This window comes from Mobula birostris, chromosome 2 (assembly GCF_030028105.1).
Source record: "Mobula birostris isolate sMobBir1 chromosome 2, sMobBir1.hap1, whole genome shotgun sequence".
Taxonomy (NCBI): Eukaryota; Metazoa; Chordata; class Chondrichthyes; order Myliobatiformes; family Myliobatidae; genus Mobula; species Mobula birostris.
Genome location: NC_092371.1, coordinates 14,196,057 through 14,219,992, shown reverse-complemented (window position 1 = coordinate 14,219,992; position 23,936 = coordinate 14,196,057). Strand labels below are relative to the sequence as shown.

General features: G+C 43.9%; 1 protein-coding gene and 1 long non-coding RNA gene across 2 annotated transcripts; both read right to left on the bottom strand.

Moving 5' to 3' along the window:
- Window positions 1–10,165: 10,165 nt before the first annotated feature.
- On the bottom strand, window positions 10,166–12,890 carry LOC140212648 (immunoglobulin lambda-1 light chain-like). Its single transcript, XM_072283732.1, has 3 exons — window positions 12,736–12,890; window positions 12,272–12,625; window positions 10,166–10,803 (listed from the first exon to the last, which is right to left on the bottom strand). Exons 1-3 carry the CDS (start codon window positions 12,833–12,835, stop codon window positions 10,475–10,477), a joined length of 783 nt encoding a protein of 260 aa, XP_072139833.1. The 5' UTR covers window positions 12,836–12,890; the 3' UTR covers window positions 10,166–10,474.
- Window positions 12,891–16,924: 4,034 nt separating this feature from the next.
- LOC140212657 (uncharacterized) lies at window positions 16,925–23,122 on the bottom strand. Its single transcript, XR_011889763.1, has 3 exons — window positions 22,905–23,122; window positions 22,404–22,542; window positions 16,925–17,676 (listed from the first exon to the last, which is right to left on the bottom strand). It is a non-coding gene; the product is annotated as an uncharacterized lncRNA (long non-coding RNA).
- Window positions 23,123–23,936: the final 814 nt, after the last annotated feature.

Sequence of the window (23,936 nt, the reverse complement as noted above, 5' to 3'; positions counted from 1 at the left end):
GACCCGAGCAAGATGAGATGAGATGAGACATCCGACAACCACGGTGATCATCTTGCACAGGCTCCGTGTATGAACACAGATTCTCCAAGCTGTTAACTGTCAAGTTGCCCCACCTATTAACCAATCACCAAGTTCCCAGTGTAAGTGCAAGGAAACTGGTATCTTCTCTAAGTATCCTGTACACAGGGAGTTACCTCACACACTGATATCAATACGTGAAATCAAGTAGATCAAGCTAAGGACTACAATCTGTAAAGGAGGGAAGGCGAAAGGTCAAGTACTAACAAATAGGACGACAGTAGATGGGTTCTGTATGATCAGCATATACGTTGTGGGCTGCAGGGCCTGTTATGTGCTCTTTGACTTCAAAGCATGTTTGCATACAATCACATACATGCAACAGACATTTCTGGGATTCACTTTAGTTGTGAATAACAAAAAAAAACAAAAGAGAGAAATCGATCACCACAAATAATTATTAATCCTGGGCATATTCCATTGTTCTGTGTCTGCCACGCCCCACTGACCAGCCTTCATTCTGACGGGCGTTAGTTCGTTCAATTCTGGGAGTTTAAGTCTCAGCCTTGAACTATTGGGTTTAAGTTGTATTGGGGGAAGGCCACGCCGTGGGAGGGGAGGTGCTGAGGGAAGGGCACAATATGGTTGCAGAGAGTAAAGAATGCTGCGCTATGGAACTTGTGATGTTTTGAATAATTTTCTAATCAACCTCCCATCGACCTGTTCTAGGGATATGATTGAGCACAATATTTATCCTTCAGTCACCACGACAACACTAAGCAGGCACTTTTCTATCTGTGGCATCCTGTGCATAAATTAGCCGATCTCATATCGTAGCGTTTCCTGATCTGTAGGGAGTGGGGCTTTAAAGATTCCCGGTGCGAGGAGCTGGGGAATTTTTGAGCCGCTTTAACCGTTTGTTCTCTGCGCTGCCACCCCATCCACGTCTGCAGATTTTCCGAGAGGATTGCATGGTGAGCGGCTTCCGTAACCCACAGAGCTGAACCACGGACTGTCTCCTAGCACGTTCCATATGACTAACAAGATCTATTTCCTCCCCAATTTGTTACGCGTTGGAGCCAAACATGGCAACAGGGAAAGATGTTGCTGGCAGCAAAAGTTCAGACACTCTTCGGCCCCTCGGCTCCGTGCTTGTGTTCACTGCTCCACTCACGGCTGATCCAACCTGAAATAAGTAGGTTAGCAAGTTTTGAAGAAAACGCAACCTGCGTGCAAATAGGCGGTGGAAATGGTGAATGCTTGATGGTTCAGTACAACATAGCATGGTGTTTAGGATGAAAAGTGATTTGTTATTCAACTGGAATATGTTCGAAATTTTCACGAAACTTCCAGTCTCCCCGATGGCCCCATCTGTCCCAGGTTCATCGAGATGTAGCTCCTTAGAGACGGTGTTATGGAACTGGAGCTGCACCTTTTGCTTGCTAGTAAAATTGAAGCAGTGGTCGACTGAAGCTACGGGGAGGTAGTTACCCCAAGGCTTCAGGAGAAAGATAAATGAGTGATTGTCACAAGGGGGAAGGAAGAATGTCAGATAGAGGACAGCACCCCTGTGGCAGTCCCAATATATAATACGTACTCCATTTTGAACACTGTTGACGGGGGGACGGCCTACCTGGGAGAAACAACAGTGGTCATGCCTCTGGCACCGTGTGTGGACCCGTGGCTCAGAAGGGTAGGTAACCGAAGAGGATGGCAACAGTAATACGGGACTCCATGGTCAGGAGGACAGATAGGCAATACTGAGACGCAAAAATGAAACATGGATGGTGGCTTGCCTCGCTGGTGCGAGGGTCGAAGGTGATTCTGGACGTATCTGTAATATCCTGAAAAGCGAGTGCGAGCAACCAGAATTACGTGTACATTTTTTTTCTCTGCATTAAGGTATTTATTTACTTTTTTATACTTCATTTTCAAAAGTTTCAAAAAAAAACAATGCAATCAACAAGAACATACCAACTCAGACATGTATAAAAATGAAATAAGTAAAAAAAAAGAAAGAAAGAGACATAACATTAGAGGGATGCCTATTATATAAAGTGCTCAAAAATACTAAAGATTAAATCTCAAATGAGGTCCGTGAGAAATCAGCTGGAGGGAAATTGCTCATCCGCCACCGGACTCGTCCAGGTAGGCAAGAAACGGATCCCTGTTGTCGATTTTTTTTATTTCAATTTGTTCTCAAGAACCTAAGTTTCTCCATCTGTATGACTGAGATCATATCAGCCATCCATCTCCGAAAGGAAGCGGGAGAAGGTGATTTCAATTCCCTCAAGATAATCTTTTGGCAACAATCATCCCCAGCATCAGAGACTGTTGTATGGCTGCAGGGAAACAAATGGTAGATTGCGAGCAGCCAAATATAGCGAGACCAGCTTCCAGGGAAAGGATCTTATATAGGCCTTTGAGTACAAGTGGAATATTTTGGACCAAAATCCAGTCAGTAATGGGCAAAAACAAAAGGTGTCTGACAACGTGGCTTCCGTTCCTTGGCATCTGTCACACATAGGCGACACAGAAGCGTAAATATTTGTGCCCCTCTACAACGACTACACGCGGGGTTTTTTTGTTCAAAGTAGTTAAAGATCACTTTGCTTATCTTGGCTTGACAATCCCCAAAGATCCTAAATTAATATTCAAATTAAACTTCGCGAAGATTATTTCAAAACTTAAACAGAATATTGAAAGTTGGAAAACCCTACCTCTGTCCATGATTGGTCGTATAAATTCAATTCAAATGGTTTCCATTCCAAGGTTTCTTTATCTTTGTCAAAATCTCCCCGTTCTTCCTACACCAGCTTTCGTTAATAAATTGGACTCCATAATATTGTCTTATATTTGGAATTATAATTATCACAAGATTTCGAAAATTCATTTACAAAACCCTAAGTCTGAAGGAGGACTGGGAGTACCTGTATTTAGACACTATTATTGGCATGTCAATGCTAGGGCTTTAATGTTTTAGCAACAGGGGACTCAGGGTAACCTTGCCCCTGGGGCTCCCTTGTGGCTATGTATGGAGTTAACTTTGTTGTCAATTCCTCCTTACCAGCCATGCTGTTCTCTAAGTTAGAGAAGCCTGGGACTTCAAAAAGTTTGAGTTCTGTTTTAAAAAATTCCATCAGAATTCTAAATCAGATTAGGAGCGTTCTGAATTTACCAGAGACCTCTGTGCAAACAACAATCTGTTTCAATCACTTCTTTCTACCCTCTTGGTCAGATAAAGCCTACCATGCTTGGAGGGAGAAGGGTCTAGTTTCTGTTGAAGACCTGTACATAGAGGGACGGATTGCAACATCTAGTCTGCTGAAAGAGAAATTTGAGCTGCCTCATTCGCACTTCTTTCGTTACTTACAAATTAGACTGTACATTCCATCTAAGATTTGTAATTTTGAAATCTTTCCAGGGAAACGTATGCTTTTTGATATTTTAAAGAACCCTCCTGACTCCAGGCGCCTCGTTTCTAACTCTGTACGTTTGTTTGCTAATTGCACTGTTGCATCTACTGTGAAGATTAGAGACGCCTGGAGAGAGGAGTTGGGCATTGAATTATCTGAAACTGCCTGGGATAAGTGTTTGTCAATTATACAGGCTTGCTCTGTTAAAAGCAGGCATCAACTGATCCAGTTTAAAGTTGTCCATCGTCTCCATTACCCTAAATTTAGATTGGACGGGACTTACCCTTCTGTCTCGCCAATGTGTGATAGATGCCAAGGGACTGGTACATATTATTAAAGGTTAAAAAACCAGGTAATGATAGAGATCTAGATTATAAGGCCAGCAGGAAGGAGTTGAAGAATGAAATTAGGACGGTTTTGGCGAGCAGGATTAAGGAAACCCCAAGGCATTCTACAACTATGTTAAGCGCAAGAGGATAAGCTGTGAGAGAATACGACCAATCAAGTGTGATAATGGAAAAGTGTTTATGGAACCGGAGGAGATAGCGGAGGTGCTTAATTAATACTTGGCCCCAGTACTCACTACAGAAAAGGTTCTTGGAGATTGCAGGGATGACTTACAACGGAATGAAAAGCCTGAGCATATGGACATTAAGAAAGAGGATGTGTCGGACCTTTTGGAGAGCATCAAGTTGGATAAGTCACCGGGACCAGACGAGGTTTACCCCAGGCTAATCTGGGAGACAAGGGAAGAGATTGCTAATCCTCTGGCAATGATCTTTACATCATGAGTAGGTGCGGGAGAGGATCCGCAGGATTCGATGATTGCAGATGTTTTTCACCTTATTCAGGAAAATGAGTAGAGAAAGCCCAGGAAATCATAGACTGGTGACCCTTACTTCAGCGGTTGGTAAATTGGTGGAGAAGATCGTGAGAGGCAGGATTTACGAACATTTGGAGAGGCATAATGTGATCGGGAATAGTCAGCATTGCTTTGTCAAAGGCAGGTCGTGCCTTGCGAGTCTAATTGAATATTTTGAGGATCTGATTAAACTCATTGATGAACGTAGAGCAGTAGACGTAGTGCATACGGATTTCAGCAAGACATTTGATAAGACATGCAGGGCTTATTAAAAAAGTAAGGAGGCATGGGATCTAAACGAACGTTGCTTTGTGGATCCAGAATCGGCTTGTTCACAGAAGGCAAAGAGTAGTTGTAGATTGTTCACATTCTGCATGGAGGTCGGTGACCAGTGGTGTGCCTCAAGGATCTGTCCTGGGACCCCTCCTCTTTGTGATTTTATAAATGAGCTGGATAAGGAAGGGGAGGGATGGGTCAGTCAATGTGGTGATGATACAAAGGTTGAGGGTGTAGTGGATAGTGTGGGGGTCTGTCAGAGGTGACAGCGGGACATCGATAGGATGCAAAACTGGGCTGGGAAGTGGCAGATGGAGTTCAACCCAGATTGTGTGATGTGGTTCATTTTGGTATGTCAAATATGATGGCAGAATAGAGTATTAATGGTAAGACTCTTGGCTGTGTGGAGGATCAGAGGGATCTTGGGGTCCGAGTCCATAGGACACTCAAGGGTGCTGCGCAGGTTGACTGTGTGGTCCAGAAGGCATACGGTGCATTGGACTTCATCAACCATGGGATTAAGTTTAAGAGTCGTGAGGTCATGTTACAGCATTGTAGGACCCTGATCAGACCCTACTTGGAGTACTGTGCTCAGTTCTGGTCACGTCACTACAGGAAGTATGTGGAAACTATTGAATGTGTGCAGAGGAGATTTACAAGGATGTTGTCTTGATTGGGGAGCATGGCCTATGAGAATTGCTTGAGCGAACTAGCCCTTTTCTCCTTGGACCGACGGAGGATGAGAGGTGCCTTATGGAGTTGTATAAGATAATGAGAGGCATTGATCGTTTGGAGAGCCTAAGGCTTTTTCCCAGGGCTGAGATGGCTAACACGAGAGGACACAGCCTTAAAGTGTTTGGAAGTTGGTACAAAAGAGATGTCAGGGCATTTTTTTTCTACTTATAGGGTGGTGAGGTCATGGAATTACAATTTTTGAGGAAATTACCAGTAGGCTAGACAAGGGAGATGCAGTGGACGTTGTATATTTGGACTTTCAGAAGACCTTTGACAAGGTGCCACACATGAGGCTGCTTAACAAGATAAATCCCATGGAATTACAGGAAAGTTACATACGTGGATAGAGCGTTGGCTGATTGGCAGGAAACAGAGAGTGGGAATAAAGGGATCCTATTCTGGTTGGCTGCCGGTTACCAGTGGTGTTCCACAGGGATCAGTGTTGGGGCCGCTTCTTTTTACATTGTACATCAACGATTTGGATTATGGAATAGATGGCTTTGTGGCTAAATTTGCTGACGATACGAAGATAGGTGGAGGGGCCGGTAGTGCTGAGGAAACGGAGAGTCTGCAGAGAGACTTGGACAGTTTGGAAGAATGGGCAGAGAAGTGGCAAATGAAGTACAATGTTGGAAAGTGTATGGTTATGCACTTTGGCAGAAAAAATAAACGGGCAGACTATTATTTAAATGGGGAAAGAATCCAAAGTTCTGATATGCAACGGGACTTGGGAGTCCTCGTACAGGATTCCCTTAAAGTTAACCTCCAGGTTGAGTCGGTAGTGAAGAAGGCGAATGCAATGTTGGCATTCATTTCTAGAGGAATAGAGTATAGGAGCAGGGATGTGATGCTGAGGCTCTATAAGGCGCTGGTGAGACCTCACTTGGAGTACTGTGGGCAGTTTTGGTCTCCTTATTTAAGAAAGGATGTGCTAACGTTGGAGAGGGTACAGAGAAGATTCACTAGAATGATTCCGGGAATGAGAGGGTTAACATATGAGGAACGTTTGTCCGCTCTTGGACTGTATTCCTTGGAGTTTAGAAGAATGAGGGGAGACCTCATAGAAACATTTCGAATGTTAAAAGGCATGGACAGAGTGGATGTGTGCAAAGTTGCTTCCCAGGATGGGGGATTCTAGTACGAGAGGGCATGACTTCAGGATTGAAGGGCGCCTTTTCAGAAAAGAAATGCGAAAAAATTTTTTTTAATCAGAGGGTGGTGAATCTATGGAATTTGTTGCCACGGGCAGCAGTGGAGGCCAAGTCATTGGGTGTATTTAAGGCAGAGATTGATAGATATCTGAGTAGCCAGGGCATCAAAGTTTATGGTGAGAAGGCAGGGGAAGTGGGACTAAATAGGATAAAATGGATCAGCTCATGATAAAATGGCGGAGCAGACTCGATGGGCCGAATGACCTACTTCTGCTCCTTTGTCTTATGGTCTTATGGTCTTATGGAATGAACTGCCGGCGACTGTGGTGGAGGCGGATATGATAGGGTCTTTTAAGAGACTCCTGGAAAGGTACATGGAGCTTAGAAAAATAGAAGGTTCCGGGTAACCCTAGGTAATTTCTAAAATGACTACAAGTTCGGCCTCTGAGGCCATCTAGAAGACTGATTACAGCACTTTATAACCCTTATTGGCTTAAATATATTTACCTTCACTTACGCCTTGAAGTTCAAGTTCAGGTTCATAGTCATTCAATCAAACGAACTATAGTTCCACCTAGCCAAAGTACACAATAGGTGCGCAGAATTCATAAACAACACAGAAAGTAATACCACCATTAACTTAACACATAATGACATACATTCCAGAAGATTAATATTCATCATAAGGTGCATTTACGACACAAGTCGGAAAGTGAGCTGCGTAACACTATTGATCCTCCAGAGGTGATGAGACCTGTGTGGTCGCAGGGAGTTCAGCAGTCTTATGTCCTGAAGGAAGAAGTTATTCCCCATCCAAATAGACCTTGTCCTAATGCTCTGGTACTTCCTGTCTTATAGGGGAGGAGGGTGGTCAAAGGGGCGTTGTCGGAAAGCGCATCTCACCATTTTTTTCGTTGTTGAACCTGGTTACAGACTGCATGCCGGTGTATGGCTGGCTCCGATCCCCACCATATTATTAGTGCTCACCATTCCAGTGGGCACTCTTAAGGTTTTATACCAAGTAGTATTTATAATTCAGTAAACCACAATGTTTAAATGTTTATTGCAAATGTGCGTGACTATTTCAGGTGCTTTTCAATAAAGGCTATGAAAATTTTCATGAAATTTTCCAGTTATCTACAATACCCACATGCCAGTTATAGAGTTTAAGGGGCTGTCAGGACGCTGGCGCAGGGATTCAATCGCAGACCCAGTACTGTGCACACAGTGATATTAATTGAGTAACAAATCCCAAGGTGCAAACAAAGTCGGCGTCAAAGTTCAGGCAGAGATCAAATAATCCAGAGAAATCCAAAAACCAGAATCGGAAAACAGACAGAGTCGATTTTCAGACGTACAGAATACATTACGAATGCTGGAAAGGCTCAGGAAAATTCACAGGGGCAATCTCACAACAAACAGGTGAAAACACAGTACTAAAATGCACTCAGCAATAAACAGAGAGGCAGATGAGAGGTGGAGCACAATGAGACGCAGGTGGCAGCAAAACAGGTAATAATCAGAAACAGGTGAGAGGCGGAGACTTCAGCAATACAAGGGCCAAAGTAGAGCAGGAGCGGGGACAGCGGCACGTGGGGAATGAAAACAAACAAGAGCACTTGGTAATACCAAACTACAGACTGAGGGAAAGGGGGAAAATACACAAAAAGACAAAGTTCTGCTGGAGGTACTGACAAGCGCATCATCTTCCAGGTTCTCTGGTTTTGTTCCACAGTCAAAAGAAGTACCGGTTAGTAGGTTAGCTGGTTATTGTAAATTGTCCTTTGGGGCCGGCTGGTGGCGCAATGACATCAGCGCCGGGTCGCATCCCGAGTGAGCTTTCCATCCGTGCCGAGTTGAGTGTCAAGATCGTAATAAAGGAAAAAATAGTGCGAAATGTCCGTGTGCAGGCGTGCGGAGTGGCGCGCCACACAGTCTCTCTCTCTCCGTTCGCGCCTTGTAAAGGCATGAAAAAGACATCGTCCCGCCAACATCGCACACGCACACAGACAGAGAGAGAGAGAGAGAGAGAGAGACGCTGTGGGTCAAAACAGTGGGTTGTTGGATGGCATAAAGGGCCTGTTACGCACTGTATCTATGAATGAATGAAGGAATAAATAAATAAATAGATAGATAGATACACAGATAGACAGAAAGTCAGATAAAAAGATATAAAGAGAGATAGATAAGTAAATGCATAAATATCAAATAAATACATGTTGTCGCCGAAATCGTGGCGACATTTACGGTCTGTCCCCAGCACAATCCTTATTGATTTGATTTGACGCAAACTGCGCTGTATGTTTGTTTCAACGTATGCCAAATAAAGCTAATGTTTTATAATATTTAATGTATTCTATTTATGTACATTGATTTTTCTGCTTTCAGTGTTTTATAATGTGCTTGACTGTCCCAGTATTTTCAACGCAGTTTTAAAACGTTAAAAATGTTAATTATTCCAGTAAACCAAGTGTGGGCGTCATTTGCCTGATTGTTCAACGGATATCCATCTTATGGACAGGATTTATTTTCTCTGATGTCGCGCACGTTGCTCTATATAGTCCACAAATAGAGTGATTATCACGGTCCAGGGACAGGTTGACACCACCCAACCAACATAAAAACCCCATTAATGCGAAGTGAGATTTCTACACCAAATTCTTGAAACAAAAAGCAGCAGGTCAGGCAACCGTAAGTAACTTGTGTGAAATGTAGTGAATTTCTTGTGTGTGCGTGGAGCTAACACTCGCAGTCGTCTTATCAGTCACACCCTCTATAAATACCACGTTATTGGTCAGACAAGATATAAGTTTAACATAATTAATCGGGTCTCTGTAGTCATCTCACACTTGTTTCGCTCTTCAGCAACTCTCTCCCATCTGACAATTACAGTCTTAGATCCCTCATTACAAGTTTCAGGAAGAGTTCAACTATCATGGACTCACTTTCAAACTCATGTCCTCAGTATTGTTTATGTATTTATCCATTATCCTTTTATCCGTTCGTTTGTTTAATTATTTATGATTGAATATAATTGATTTATGTATTTATGGGTGCTTTGTTTAATTATTGGTCTATTTTTCTATCTATCCATTTATTTCTTAGCTGTTATTGGTCTTTGTGCGTCTCAGACTTTGTGTGTAGTTTTTCATTGCATCCATTGTACTTCTTTATTCTACTGTGAATGTCAGTAAGAACATGAAACTCAGGGTCGCATATGAAGACGTATACAGCCTTTGATAACAAATTTACCTTAAACTTTGAAGATAACTATGAGTTAGAGAAGCTAGTGTGCGGATGTGGCAAGTGGTGACGGTGGTGTCAGGGCGGGAATGGAGGTCGATCGCCTTCATTCAGGAACTAATGGAATCGATGGAGAGAATGGTCACGTCACGGGGAAACATCCCTACAGTGTAACACTCCCAGTGGTAAGACGTTGGCCGAAAGACAGTGAGAATGTTGATCTCCCTCCTACAGGGATGGTTATAAATGAAGAGCAGAAGTGCAGGACGACGAGGAATACAAAGCTCCGGTGATGAGTGCCGACGGACGAAGCACGCTCAGGACACAGAGAGGAGAGAATCGGAATAAGTTGTGTGACTGGATTTAACTGCAATTCTGATTGAGGGTGCGATACGGCACGTTATCCGCGACCATTCCACCCAACGTACTGCCAGCAGCCGAGTAAAGACAAGACATGATAAATCTACCGCTGTTTCCTCTTTTATTCAGAGTTGTGTACACAAGTTCAAACCAGCACGGGAGATCGCTCCTGAGACCACACAGAGCGGTAGTTCAGACACAGCACAGTGGGGGCAATTCTACACAGAATTATCCGTCGCAAAAGATGGATTATTATTGCCAACTGTTCTGAAATTTTTAAACATTCTGATTGTTTCCATAAGCGAACATGACTACACAAGTACATTGCAATGGGCTGCTGCACAGACACAATGATTGCTTCACTGCATTAAACAAAAACAAACAATCCACATGTGCTGCCAGCCGGCACACTCTCACTGCGCACAGGCGGACGAAGAGATGGTGTTGCGCAGCGATGAGCTCAGTGAGCTGTGGCTCACGCTGCAGGAATAGCTCGAGCCCTTGTTCCAGGCAGCGGTGGTTACCCGCAGGTAACTGCTCAGCCTGTAGGTCTGGTCGGTGTCCAGGGCCACGGCGCCTGTTGTCACCCCGCTCTCCGTCTCGACTCCATCCACGGTCCAGCGCAGTGCTACCAAGCCCGGCTTAAAACCACTCACCAGACAGGAGAGAGTGGCCGAACCCGTGCCGGTCTCCTCCGGGGAGGGAGGGAGCAGAAGAACTGAGGGCTCCCGGGAATCGCTACCTGTGTGAGAGAGGAGACGAAGGGGAGTAGAAACAATATTATTTCATAGATGTTCAAAGATAGAAACACCAGCGCCGAAATTAACACAGTCATTGGGACACAGTAAACGGCACATTTGACCCCTCGGGTATAAAGCTTTGAGTGAAGAGTTGCCCAGATTATTCGTAGCCTTGCGCGGCTACGAAGTGACATCTTTTCTTTAAAAAAATGTTTTTGAATCCACTCTGCTCCCGGCACTGCATTGTGTTAAAAGATAACTTCAACACTACTCAATCTCTTTGCTGACTGCCCACACCGTGCCCATATGATTGGTCCTTCTAGTGAGATCAGTTCCTTGTTGTTCTCCAATAACTCCCCAAATCTTCAACTCTTAGGACAATAACTGAAAATATTACACCTTCAGTTGGGATGTCCCGAGTTCGGGAAGCTCAATCGATATCTAAGACTCAGTACCCAGTGACTGAGGAGGAAATGGCGGAAAAAAGAGCAGGTCTGTGAACCGGTGAGAAGCGGGAAGAGGCGAAACTACTCATTCAGACCCACATTGCATTCCGAACCCCTAGTAACCCGGTTTATTACCGCTCGACTCTGTGACCAGCCTGTTTTCCACCCAGCACCTTCCCCTAGTGTGTATTATTTTTAAAGTAGGATGTTCTTCTCCTGTGTTTTCTACATAGACGATGACACGGTTCTTAACAACACACTGTCAACTGCGTTAACTTGAAGTGGTGAACATCTTGCTCTGTGGTGCAGGATTTACCCCAAGAAAAATTATGGAATATTCGCTCAGAGGTGGTGAATGAAGAGGAAAGGGAATATGTCATGCTTGTGGTAGCGATTATTTCCCCAAATATGTGTGAACATTATTTAAGACCTACGGGAGATAGCGATAGGATCGACAGTCAAGATTTTTTTCCCCGAGGGTAGAAATCTAAACCGAGAGGAGGAAAATTTAAAGGAGAAATTCGGTGAATGTTTACTTTTAATAGAGAGTGATGGGTGCATGAGGTGGAGGAGTCAGATACGAATGTTTAAAACAGCTGTTGGACGAACACAAGAGTGTGCTGAGAATGGAGGGATATGGAGTATGTGTAGACAGCAGGAATGGGTTTAATTTGACATCAAAGAGGGGCCGCTGTAATGAGACAATTAAATGGTTTTCTCGTACAATAAGATGGACGATTGACCTCGCAATCTCCTTCCTTATGATCTTGCAATTTATCTACCTGCACTACATTTCCTGTGTGGCTGGTCCATTTTATTCTGCATTAAGCTGTGTTCAACTCAATGCACTGCCATCACGTGATCGTTATGGACAGTATGCAAGAATAGCTGAACGGCCTCTCTGCCGGACTGAGGCAAATGGAACCTCCCACAATGCAGAAATATGAGCGTGTTTTATCCAGTTGTGGGGAATGAGATTGGCTGTAATAGGAATTGCTTGCAACATAATGAGGGAGTCACTTACTCTTAATATCCAGGATGGTGCCTGGACCGAGGATAACTCCATTATCCCACGTTGCACAGTAATAGACGGCGGAATCCCGGGGCTCCAAACTGCTGATGGTCAGGATGTGACTGTTCCTGGAGGTGTCTCTGGCCGGCTGAAAACGGTCTGTGATTCCTGTACCTCGGTATATGCTATTGCCTGTGGTATGTATTAACACCCACTTCGGTCTCTCCCCGGGAGGCTGTCGGTACCAGTTCATGTAGTAACTTCCAACATTACCGTTCTGTATCCGACACTCTAAGCGGACGGTTTGTCCCGCGGAAACAGGTCCGGACATTGGGGTCTGATTGAGCACTGGGGCCGCATGGATATCTGCAATTAAAAAAAACAATAAAGCCACTGGGTGACTTGGAGCAAAATAAAAATCAAGAGTAATCCCAATATTAACGGATAATCCGTGCGTAAACCAATCCGACTCTCACCTGGTAAATGAACCAGCAGAACCCACAGGAGATGCAGCGCTGGGGACATTCCTCCGGACAGGTGCAGACAGCGAGCACCCAAAAATTCCGACCGAACCATGCGTTGCTCTGCAAACTTCGGGAGACTGCTCAAATTTCAGAGCCAACAAACTGGGGTCTCTGTGCCCGTTTATTAACTGCGATGTAAATTAGTGGGCGGCGCCAGGGAAAAAATGTGGGCGGAGATTAACTTGTTGACCTTCGGAAACTTTGAATGGCCACCTTGTTGATGTTTAAAACCTTAACTTCGAATTTCAAGATTGTTCCGTCTTCAGTTGTATCACATATCTAGGCGTGGAGAACTTTGGAGAATACTCAGTCTAAACATACTTTAGACATTTTTTCGTCTACTTCCCTCTAGAATAGTGGGTGTGGGTGGTGTTGGCACTCGGCCCCTCGTCTCTGCTCAGAATGGCTAATGAGAACAGAATTTTTCAAGGTCACGTCAAATTTCTACAAGGTCTCTATGCATTCCCAAAACTACCTGGACAACTCATCGGTTCCTATCTGAGAATATGTCATTCCTGCAGAAAGCATGTCGCCGCTTTTCTTATGATAGAATATTTTTTTATATTCTTTTTATTTTTATTACAAACAAAAATAAAATAGCACATCTTCAAAAGCTACGACCTTAACAATATCTAATTAAATATTGAGCGGCAAAAGGGAGAAAAATATAAAGGGAAAAGTAAACGTACACAGCAGAGGTGTCCCCCACCAAAAAACCTCAGTCCTCACGCCGTAAGTCCAAAACAAGGCTCCATATCCTTTCAAAGATGTTCTCTCTGTCCTCAGTACATAGTCTCAGTCTCTCCAAATGTAACGTATTTGCCAGCTCGCTCAGCCACAGATCGTACGTAGGCACAGAGTCCATTTTCCACATTTGCAGGATTTACTTCTTAGCGATCACCATGCCAAACAATACAGCCTTTTTTTCATACTTATTGGCTGAAGATAGGCAGCTTGTTACTCCAAGGATGGCTATAAGCGGGTCTGGTTCCCATGGCATCCCATAAGCCTCAGAGAAACAGTGAAAACTACTTTTCCAGTATGCATCAATCTTACCACATGACCAGAGTAAATGTGTCAAGTTACTGTTCACAGATTTATATCTATTACAAACTCGTGAAGCATCAGGGTAGAAACTGTGCAACTTTTCTTTGGAGTAATAAAGAATATTTATTGTTATAAACTGTCTAAGTCTATGTTTGACGTTGACCGAACAATCATGTATACTCTTTAAACACCCATCCTAGACCTCCTCTGTCAGTTCTATACCCAATTCATCCAATTTAGAAAATAAATTTTGTCGCAAAAATGGTTAACTCCCAACGGACAAGTGTTTTTCTCTATCGTCTCTAAAGCAGACTTGGGCAGAATTCCATTTAACGACGGACATTAGGGTCATTCATTGTGCAAAGAGGTTGCAATGAAACGCAATCAACGCAGCTGGGCAGTAGGAGTGCTCCTCTCCGCAGTGATTCTTACGCATATCATTAGATGGGAATTTCAGCAATAATTGCACCGATGCTGGAATCTGGAGCAACTCAGAAAGAGCTGGAAGGACTGAACGGGTCAGGCAGCATCTCAGCAGGGAAATAGACGGTCGCCGTTTACGTCCGAGAACGTTCACCTGAAATCCCAGTCATGTAATTTTCCGACAGTGAGATATTGAGGCATGGAACAAGACTCCAAAAATGGTCAGGGAAGGCTGGTAGGAGTAAACATCAGTCTGTTTACATTAGTTCCCAGCAATGGCCCCTGTCAACAGGAAAGGACCTGACCACCAGCCCGTGACGTTCCATGACCTTACTTCGCCATCAACATCCGGGGAAACCACTGAACAGAAACCACTGGTTTGATTAATTGAGGCTTATAAATTAGACCGTGGTCACAGGCTTGGGATCATAAAATTCAAAGTTGAATATAAATTTACTATCAAAGTGCGGTAAGACATAACATACTTCCCTGAGTTTCATTAACTTGCGGGCATTCGCAGTAGATATTAAGGAATACAGTAGAATCAAGGAAAAGCTAAATACTAAGACGGTCAAACAACCAATGTGCAAAATAATACAAACTGTGCAAATACAACAAACAAATAAATACATTCACAAATAGATGGATTAATAAACCTTATTCTGCCTTACATAAACATTCACTTCCACTTCATGTCAACCTGTCGATCTTCAGGCCATGCCACTCAGACATCCATACTAATATCCATTTTCTGACTGCGTGTGTTGGATCGTCACTATATCTAATATGTATTGCTTTTCACCTTGGCCTCAGAGTAAGGGAGGTTCTTTTGTGTACATGTGTATGGTTAATTGGCAGTAAACTTCAACATGAACTTGCACACACGACCTCGCCATTTCGCCATTGAAAGAGACTCCAATTTAAAACGTTTTTCTGCACATCACCTCAAGTTTTCCACATTTTATTCAGTATTTTGCATTCCTGCCTGTTTTCTTAATCTATGAACATCATCTCAGTCATTCTGCACTGCCCTGATAACCTTGACAATCAACAAACATGGCACTATTACACTTCATTCCCTTGTCCAAGTGTTTACATATACACTGTGAACAGCTGGATTTTTTTCTTCAGCAAGCTCTTGCGAATCACTTTACGGGCGGCCTTCTGATAATCAACATTCACTGCGACCGCTTATTGCCAATCTTTCTACTGCGTAAGTTATGACACGATTACCAAGAGATCACCAAGAGATTTGCCGATCACGTTTTCTAACCCTGTTTCCCGGATGATCTGCAGGAACTTCCTTAATGTGAGGAGAGCGGAGATACAGTGATCAAAGTTACACGGAAATAGTCACCCCGAAGTTGCAGGAGGCGAGGACTGTCAGGAGAAATGGAAATGGGCAGTTAGAACAGAGCACCCCTCTGGCTATTCCCCTCAAAAAGAAGTATACCGCTTTGGATAATTTTGTGGAGGATGACCACCCGGGAGAATGCCACCGCGACCGGGTTACAGGCACCGAGCATGGGGCAGTAGAGTAAAAGGGAAAGTGAGAGAGGAAAGGAGCGGCATTGATAGAGGACTCGATAGAGAGGGAAATAGACAGGAGATTCTGGAGGCGTGAACGAGACACCCGAATGGTATGTTGCCTCCCAGGTGCCAGGGTCAGGGGAGCAGCCAGACTTCTTGGTACATATTGGTACCAATCATAGGAAGGAAAAGAAATGAGATCCTGAAAAGAGAATTTAGAGATCAAGGTAGAAAGCTAAGACGCAGGACATCCCGAGTAGTAATTTCTGGATTGCTGCCTGAGCCACAGTCCAGCGAGGGTAGAATAAATGCAGATAAATTGCAGATAAATGCATGGCTGAGAATCAGGGTGTCAGGTTATTGCATAATTGGGATTTCTTCTGGGGGAGGTATGACCTGTTCAAAAGTGGTGGGTTGCACCTGAACTCGAGGGTGTCTAATATTCTCGCGGACGGGTTTGTTAGAGCTGTTGGGGAGGGGTTAAGCTAACTTGGCAAGTTGGTGGGAACCGGAGTGAAGGGATTCAGGATAGGACGGATGGTAAAAAGTGAAGATAGCGTGCAGTCAGATTATCCGGAAGGACACGCAATGATGGAACTTAGTTGCAGCCATCAGGTTGATTATCAGAACAATAGGGATGCGAGGTCAGAAAGGATAGTAAATACAGTACCAAAGGTGTTGTATCTAAATGCCCGTAGTACAAGAAATAAGGTGGATGATCTTGTTGCAATATTACAGATTGGCAGGTATGATGCTGTGGCCATCACTAAATCGTGGCTGAAGGATGGTTGTAGTTGGGAGCAGAATATCCAACGTTACACGTTATGTCGGGGGAATATGAAGGTAGGCAGAGGGACTGGTGTGGCTCTACTGGTAAAAATGGGATCAGGTCAATAGAAAGATGTGACATAGGATTGGAAGAAGTTGAATCCTTGTGGGTTGAGTTGGGAAACTGCAAGGGTAAGAGGACATTGATTGCAGTTATATACAAGCCTCGCAACAGTGGCTGAGAGGTGGACCACACGTTACAACAGGAAATATAGAAGGCGATTCAAACGAGCAATGTAGTTACGGAAGACTTTAACATGCAGGTCGGTTGGGAAAATAAAGTTAGTAATCGACCTCAAGAGCGTGAGTTTGTTGAATGCCTTGGAGATAGCTTTTTAGAGCAGTTTGTCGATGTGCCTACAAGCGGATCAGTTATACTGGATTCGGTGTTAGTAACCAACCGGAGGTGATTAGGGAGCTTAAGGAAAAAGAACCATGAGAGAAGGTGCTGAAAAAGCAAAAGGTACATAAGTCACCCGGACCAGAGGAACTGCACCCTACTGTTCTGAAAGAGGTAGCGTCAGAGGTTATGGTGGCATGAGAAATGATCTTTCAATAAAAATTGGACTCTGGCGTATTACCAGAAGACTGAAAATTTCCAAAAGATACTCCTCTCTTTAAGAAGGGAGGAAGGCAGCTGAAAGGAAATTATAGACAAGTTAGCCTGACCTCAGTTTTAGGGAAGATGTTAGAGTCAATTGTTAAGGACGATGTGATAGACAACTTGGTGACACAGGACAACATAGTATATAATCAGCATGTCTTCCTTCAGGGAAAATACTACCTGACGAACCTGTTCAAATTTTTTGAGATTTCAAGTAGAATAAAGGGAGTTCAGTAGATCTTGTATATTTGGATTTTCAGAAGGCCTTTGATAAGGTGCCACACATGAGGCTGCTTACCAACTTAAGATCCAGTGGTATTACAGGAATGTTACCAACATTCCTAGAGTATTGGTTGATTGGTAGTAGGCAGCGTGGAGAAATAAGAGCATCCTTTTCTGGTTGGCTGCCATTGACTCGTTGTGTTCCACAGGGGTCGGTGTTCCGTCCACTTCTTTTTCTGCTGTATATAAATGATTTAGATGATGGAACAGATGGCTTTGTTGCCAAGTTTGCAGATGATACGAAGATTGGTGGAGGGACAGGTAGTGTTGAGCAAAGGACTTAGACGGGATAGGAGAATGGGCTAGAAAGTGGCAAATTAAATACAATGTTGGGAAATGCATGGTTACGCACTTTGGATAGTAGAAATAAATGTACGGCCTATTTTCTCAACGGGGAGAAAATCAAGAAATCTGAAATGCAGAGGGGTTTGGGAATGCCTAGCAGAATACCCTGAAGGTGAACTTGAAGTCTGAGTCGGCGATGAGGAAGGCAAATGCCACTTTAGCATTTATTTCAAGAGGTCTAGCGTACAAGAGCAAGGATATGATGCTGAGGCTTTATAAAGCTCTGGTGAGGCCTCACTTTGTGTATTGTCAAAAGTTTCGGCCCTCATCTTAGAAAGGATGTGCTGGCATTGGTCAGAGTCCAGCGGAGGTTCACAATGATGATTCCAGGAATGAAAGGGTTATCATACGAGAGAAGTTTAATGGCTCTGGGTCTGTACTCGCTGGAATTCAGAAGGATCAGGCGGGGCGGGGGGGGGGTCATTGAAATCCTTGGAATGTTAAGTGTCCAACACAGAGCAGATGTGGAAAAGATGTTTCTCATGGTAGGAAAGTGAAAGCCAAGAGGGCACAGCCTCATGATAGAGGGGCGCCGTTTGAAGTCAAAGATGAGGAGTATTTTCTTCAGCCAAACGGTATTGAACTTGTGGAATTTATTGCCACTTGCAGCTGTGGAGGCCGGGTCAGAATTTAAGACAGAGATTAGTAGGTTTTTGATTGGACATGACATCAAATGTTACGGGGAGAAGGACGGGAACTGGCGTTAGGGAGGAGATGAAAAAAGGATCAGTCATGATTGAATGGCGCAGCAGACTCGATCGTCCAGATGGCCGAATGCTGCTCCTATGTCTTATGGTCTTATAGTCTTAATAATACGTTCCACCATCCCTCCATGAGGAAGATGCTAAAAACATGTTGTCTACCCCTCTGCTCGCTCTCTCTCCACACTATCTCTCTCTCTCTCTCTCTCTCTCTCTATCTCTCTCTCTCTCTCTTAATATATGTATGATTATACGTGTCTATATGCCGCCTGCATACATAGAAACACAGAAACATAGAAGATAGCTGCAGGAGTAGGCCATTCGGCCCTTCGAGCCTGCACCGCCATTTATTATGATCAGGTTGATCATCCAACTCAGAACCCTGCACCAGCCTTCCCTCCATACCCCCTGATCCCCGTAGCTACAAGAGCCATATCTAACTCCCTCTTAAATATAGCCAATGAACTGGCCTCAACTGTTTCCTGTGGCAGAGAATTCCACAGATTCACCACTCTCTGTATGAAGAAGTTTTTCCTAATCTCGGTCCTAAAAAGCTTCCCCTTTATCCTCAAACTGTGACCCCTCGTTCTGGACTTCCCCAACATCGGGAACAATCTTCCTGCATCTAGCCTGTCCAATTCTTTTAGGATTTTATACGTTTCAATCAGATCCCCCCTCAATCTTCTAAATTCCAACGAGTACAAGCCCAGTTCATCCAGTCGTTCTTCATATGAAAGTCCTGCCATCCCAGGAATCAATCTGGTGAACCTTCTTTGTACTCCCTCTATGGCAAGTATGTCTTTCCTCAGATTAGGGGACCAAAACTGCACACAATACTCTAGGTGTGGTCTCACCAAGGCCTTGTACAACTGCAGTAGTACCTCCCTGCTCCTGTACTCGAATCCTCTTGCTGTAAATGCCAGTATACCATTCGCCTTTTTCACCGCCTGCTGTACTTGCATGCCCACTTTCAATGACTGGTGTATAATGACACCCAGGTCTCGTTGCACCTCCCTTTTTCCTAATCGGCCACCATTCAGATAATAATCTGTTTTCCTATTTTTGCCACCAAAATGGATAACTTCACATTTACCCCCATTAAATTGCATCTGCCATGAATTTGCCCACTCAACCAACTTATCCAAGTCACCCTGCATCCTCTTAGCATCCTCCTCACAGCTAACACTGCCGCCCAGCTTCGTGTCATCCGCAAACTTGGAGATGCTGCAGTAATTCCCTCATCCAAGTCATTAATATATATTGTAAACAACTGGGGTCCCAGCACTGAGCCTTGCGGTACCCCACTAGTCACTGCCTGCCATTCTGAAAAGGTCCCGTTTATTCCCACTCTTTGCTTCCTGTCTGCTAACCAACTCTCTATCCATATCAATACCTTACCCTCAATACCGTGTGCTTTAAGTTTGCACACTAATCTCCTGTGTGGGACCTTTGTCAAAAGCCTTTTGAAAATCTAAATATACCACATCCACTGGTTCTCCCCTATCCACTCTACTAGTTACATCCTCAAAAAATTCTATGAGATTCGTCAGACATGATTTTCCTTTCACAAATCCATGCTGACTTTGTCCGATGATTTCACCGCTTTCCAAATGTGCTGTTATCAACATCTTTGATAACTGACTCCAGCAGTTTCCCCACCACCAACGTTAGGCTAACCGGTCTATAATTCCCCGGTTTCTCTCTCCCTCCTTTTTTAAAAAGTGGGGTTACATTAGCCACCCTCCAATCCTCAGGAACTAGTCCAGAATCTAACGAGTTTTGAAAAATTATCACTAATGCATCCACTATTTCTTGGGCTACTTCCTTAAGCACTCTGGGATGCGGACCATCTGGCCCTGGGGATTTATCTGCCTTTAATCCCTTCAATTTACCCAACACCACTTCCCTATTAACATGTATTTCCCTCAGTTCCTCCATCTCACTGGATCCTCTGTCCCCTACTATTTCTGGAAGATTATTTATGTCCTCCTTAGTGAAGACAGAACCAAAGTAGTTATTCAATTCGTCTGCCATGTCCTTGCTCCCCATAATCAATTCACCTGTTTCTGTCTGCAGGGGACCTACATTTGTCTTAACCAATCTTTTTCTTTTCACATATCTATAAAAGCTTTTACAGTCCGTTTTTATGTTTCCTGCCAGTTTTCTCTCATAATCTTTTTCCCCTTCCTAATTAAGCCCTTTGTCCTCCGCTGCTGAACTCTGAATTTATCCCAGTCCTCAGGTGAGCCACTTTTTCTGGCTAATTTGTATGTTTCTTCTTTGGAATTGATACTATCCCTAATTTCTCTTGTCAGCCACGGGTGCACTACCTTCCTTGATTTATTCTTTTGCCAAACTGGGATGAACAATTGTTGTAGCTCATCCATGCAATCCTTAAATGCTTCCATTGCATATCCACCGTCAATCCTTTAAGTGTCATTTGCCAGTCTATCTTAGCTAATTCACTTCTCATACCTTCAAAGTTACCCCTCTTTAAGTTCAGAACCTTTGTTTCTGAATTAACTATGTCACTCTCTATCTTAATGAAGAATTCCACCATATTATGGTCACTCTTACCCAAGGGGCCTCTCACGACAAGATTGCTAATTAACCCTTCCTCATTGCTCAATACCCAGTCCAGAATAGCCTGCTCTCTAGTCGGTTCCTCGACATGTTGGTTCAAAAAACCATCCCGCATACATTCCAAGAAATCCTCTTCCTCAGCACCTTTACCAATTTGGTTCACCCAATCTACATGTAGATTGAAGTCACCCATTATAACTGCTGTTCCTTTATTGCACACATTTCTAATTTCCCGTTTAATATCATCTCCGACCTCACTATTACTGTTAGGTGGCCTGTACACAACTCCCAGCAGCGTTTTCTGCCCCTTAGTGTTATGCAGCTCTACCCATATCGATTCCACATCTTCCCGGCTTATGTCCTTCCTTTCTATTGCGTTAATCTCATCTTTAACCAGCAACGCCACGCCACCTCCTTTTCCTTCATGTCTATTCCTCCTGAATATTGAAGTGACACGTTAGCCTGTCATTCCAATATATTTCCGGAAGGCGTCCTCTGATTTTTCATACATGTGTATGATTTCACCGACGCTTTATTTATGTACTTACTAGTATTAACATTCTCTGTGTGAAATTGATCCACGTTAACCTTTCATAGAAACATAGAAACAAAGAAACCCTATAGCACAATACAGGCCTTTCCGTCACAAAACTGTGTCGAGCATGTCGTTACCTTTGAAATTACCTAAGATTACCCACAGCCCTCTGTTTTTCTAAGCTCCATGTACCATTCCAGGAGTCTCTTAAAAGACCCTATCCGATCGAAAAAATGACTTTCTATTTTAAATTTCTTCTTACATACTTTTTGTGGGAGTTCTGGTGGGTCTTCATGTCTCCTACTACGCCACTACCGCGGGATATAGCAAGGGTAAAATATTAGTAGGCCATTTTTCTACTGATATTGGGTCAGGCAATGACTAGAGATCGTGGCATAAGGTTAAAGGATGGAATATTTAAAGGGAACATCGGAGAAAACTTCTTCACTCTAAGGATGGTGGGAGTGTAGAAAGTGTTACCAGCGGTTGTGATGGATTCGGGTCAATTTCAACATTTAAGAGAAATTTGGATGGAGGGAGGGGTATGGAGGCCTATGGTCTGGCTGCAGAATGAAGGCACTAACCATATTAATATTTCGGAACAGGCTAGATGGACCGAAAGGTCTGATTCGGTGTTGTGCTACTCTATTACGTTATGACATCCCATGTTTATTTTAATCGGGTCCTCAGCACTCTGGGGTACAAACAACACATTTCACGACATATGAATGTGATATTATACCTGATTCTGATGCTGATCCTCACTGTAGTGAGGGACGTTATTAACAGCGAGCCACGTGTGGGACATCAAATCTCCCTTCTCTTGTCCATGATTTAGTTCATCATCACCCAGCCTTCCTTCTGTCACGATTTGTTGGATACTGTGTAACAGATGAGAAAAAATTTCATCCAATTAAATGTTCGACTTAAGTGACACGGTATCAATGTTTACCTAATAACTGCACTGTGAAACATTGGCTTGTTTTTATTTGTGAAATGCTATTGCTTAATATCCTGCAGTCTGGCTTAAGTAAGGCTTGTTCTATCGATTTACTCTTATTGGATAATTAGAGATGGTGATTAAAATTTCGAATACGTGTCGTTCATAACCTAGGATATAGTCAATCTCCCTCAAACTGTTCCTGACCGTAGTACACTGGTCAGTCCAGTTCACCTCTCCCTCATTCAGTCAGGGGCTTTCAATTTTCTCACCCAGGACCCCTTTGTTTTTTTAGTCGCTTACCAGAGTCAAGGATGGGACGGATGGATGGATAGGGTCGGACTGTCCGTGTTGTGAGCGGCACTGATGCAGCTGCGGACCGCGTCATCTCCCCACGGGACCGGGACGGGGTTTGTACAGCCTTTATTTAGCGACAGTTACACAAATTGCTGCTGTTTCTGTCCTGTTTGTGAAGTGGTGCAGGTGGCGCGATCGCGAGGTGCCGGGAAGGTGGGGGCGTTGATGACATACAACGGTTTTTCAATTCTCTCATTCTGAGAAGCTGCAATAATATGAAGAGGCGCATTCTGAAACTAAATCTTAAAAAACAAAGCTTACACAATTGGAATTTCTTGTGACAAGCGATGAATGGGGGACAGAATTGGGACAAGGAAGGAGAGGGGGCAGAGTGAGAGAGGTAGAATGAGTTATGGGAAACAGGAGAGACAGAGGGTGAACGGTGAGACGGTGAGAGCGGGGAGGCAGAGAGATGGGGTGAAAGAAGGAACAGTGAGAGGTGAGGCAGAATGAGTTAGAAAAGAAAGTGAGCGGAGAAAATGTGTGTGAGAGATGGGGAGAGACAGATGAGAGTGGCGGAAGGAAGGGACACACAGACACAGAGGCAGAGAAAGGGAGAGAGAAGAGGGAGAGGGGGAGAGCGCGAGCAGCGAGGGGTAGGGTGTGTTTGTGTGTGTGTGTGTGTGTGTGTGAAAGAGAAAGAGGAGGGGTGGAGGAGATGATGTCTCTCTCAGCTCCGTGTCTGATAAACGTATAACTCTGAAAGCAACGAACAGAAAACTCACTTGACGAACATGAGGATTTGTGACTAGTCCAGAGGGTTATCATGGGCTCGGTAAGTCACCTAAACTCTGAACCAACCCTCAGCACAATCTGAAGACCGGATAAATATTTCAACGCTAGACACACAAGGGAATATATAGGCTCACGCATGGACCTCGCGCAACTGCTTCACTGTTATCCAAGATATGAAATGGTCATATCCCCAGCACTGCCCAGACGATATTCGCAGCGATGATATTTATTAGAAGCCCTAGG

What these genes read in the sequence shown, in the direction of transcription:
- LOC140212648 (XM_072283732.1), bottom strand. Translation starts at nt 12,835, where the DNA reads ATGGTTCGGTCGGAATTTTTGGGTGCTCGCTGTCTGCACCTGTCCGGA. An exon ending in TCTGCTGGTTCATTTACCAG is followed by an intron (nt 12,626 to 12,735) that starts GTGAGAGTCGGA and finishes TTTTAATTGCAG; the next exon opens with ATATCCATGCGGCCCCAGTG. An exon ending in CACCATCCTGGATATTAAGA is followed by an intron (nt 10,804 to 12,271) that starts GTAAGTGACTCC and finishes TCTCTCACACAG; the next exon opens with GTAGCGATTCCCGGGAGCCC.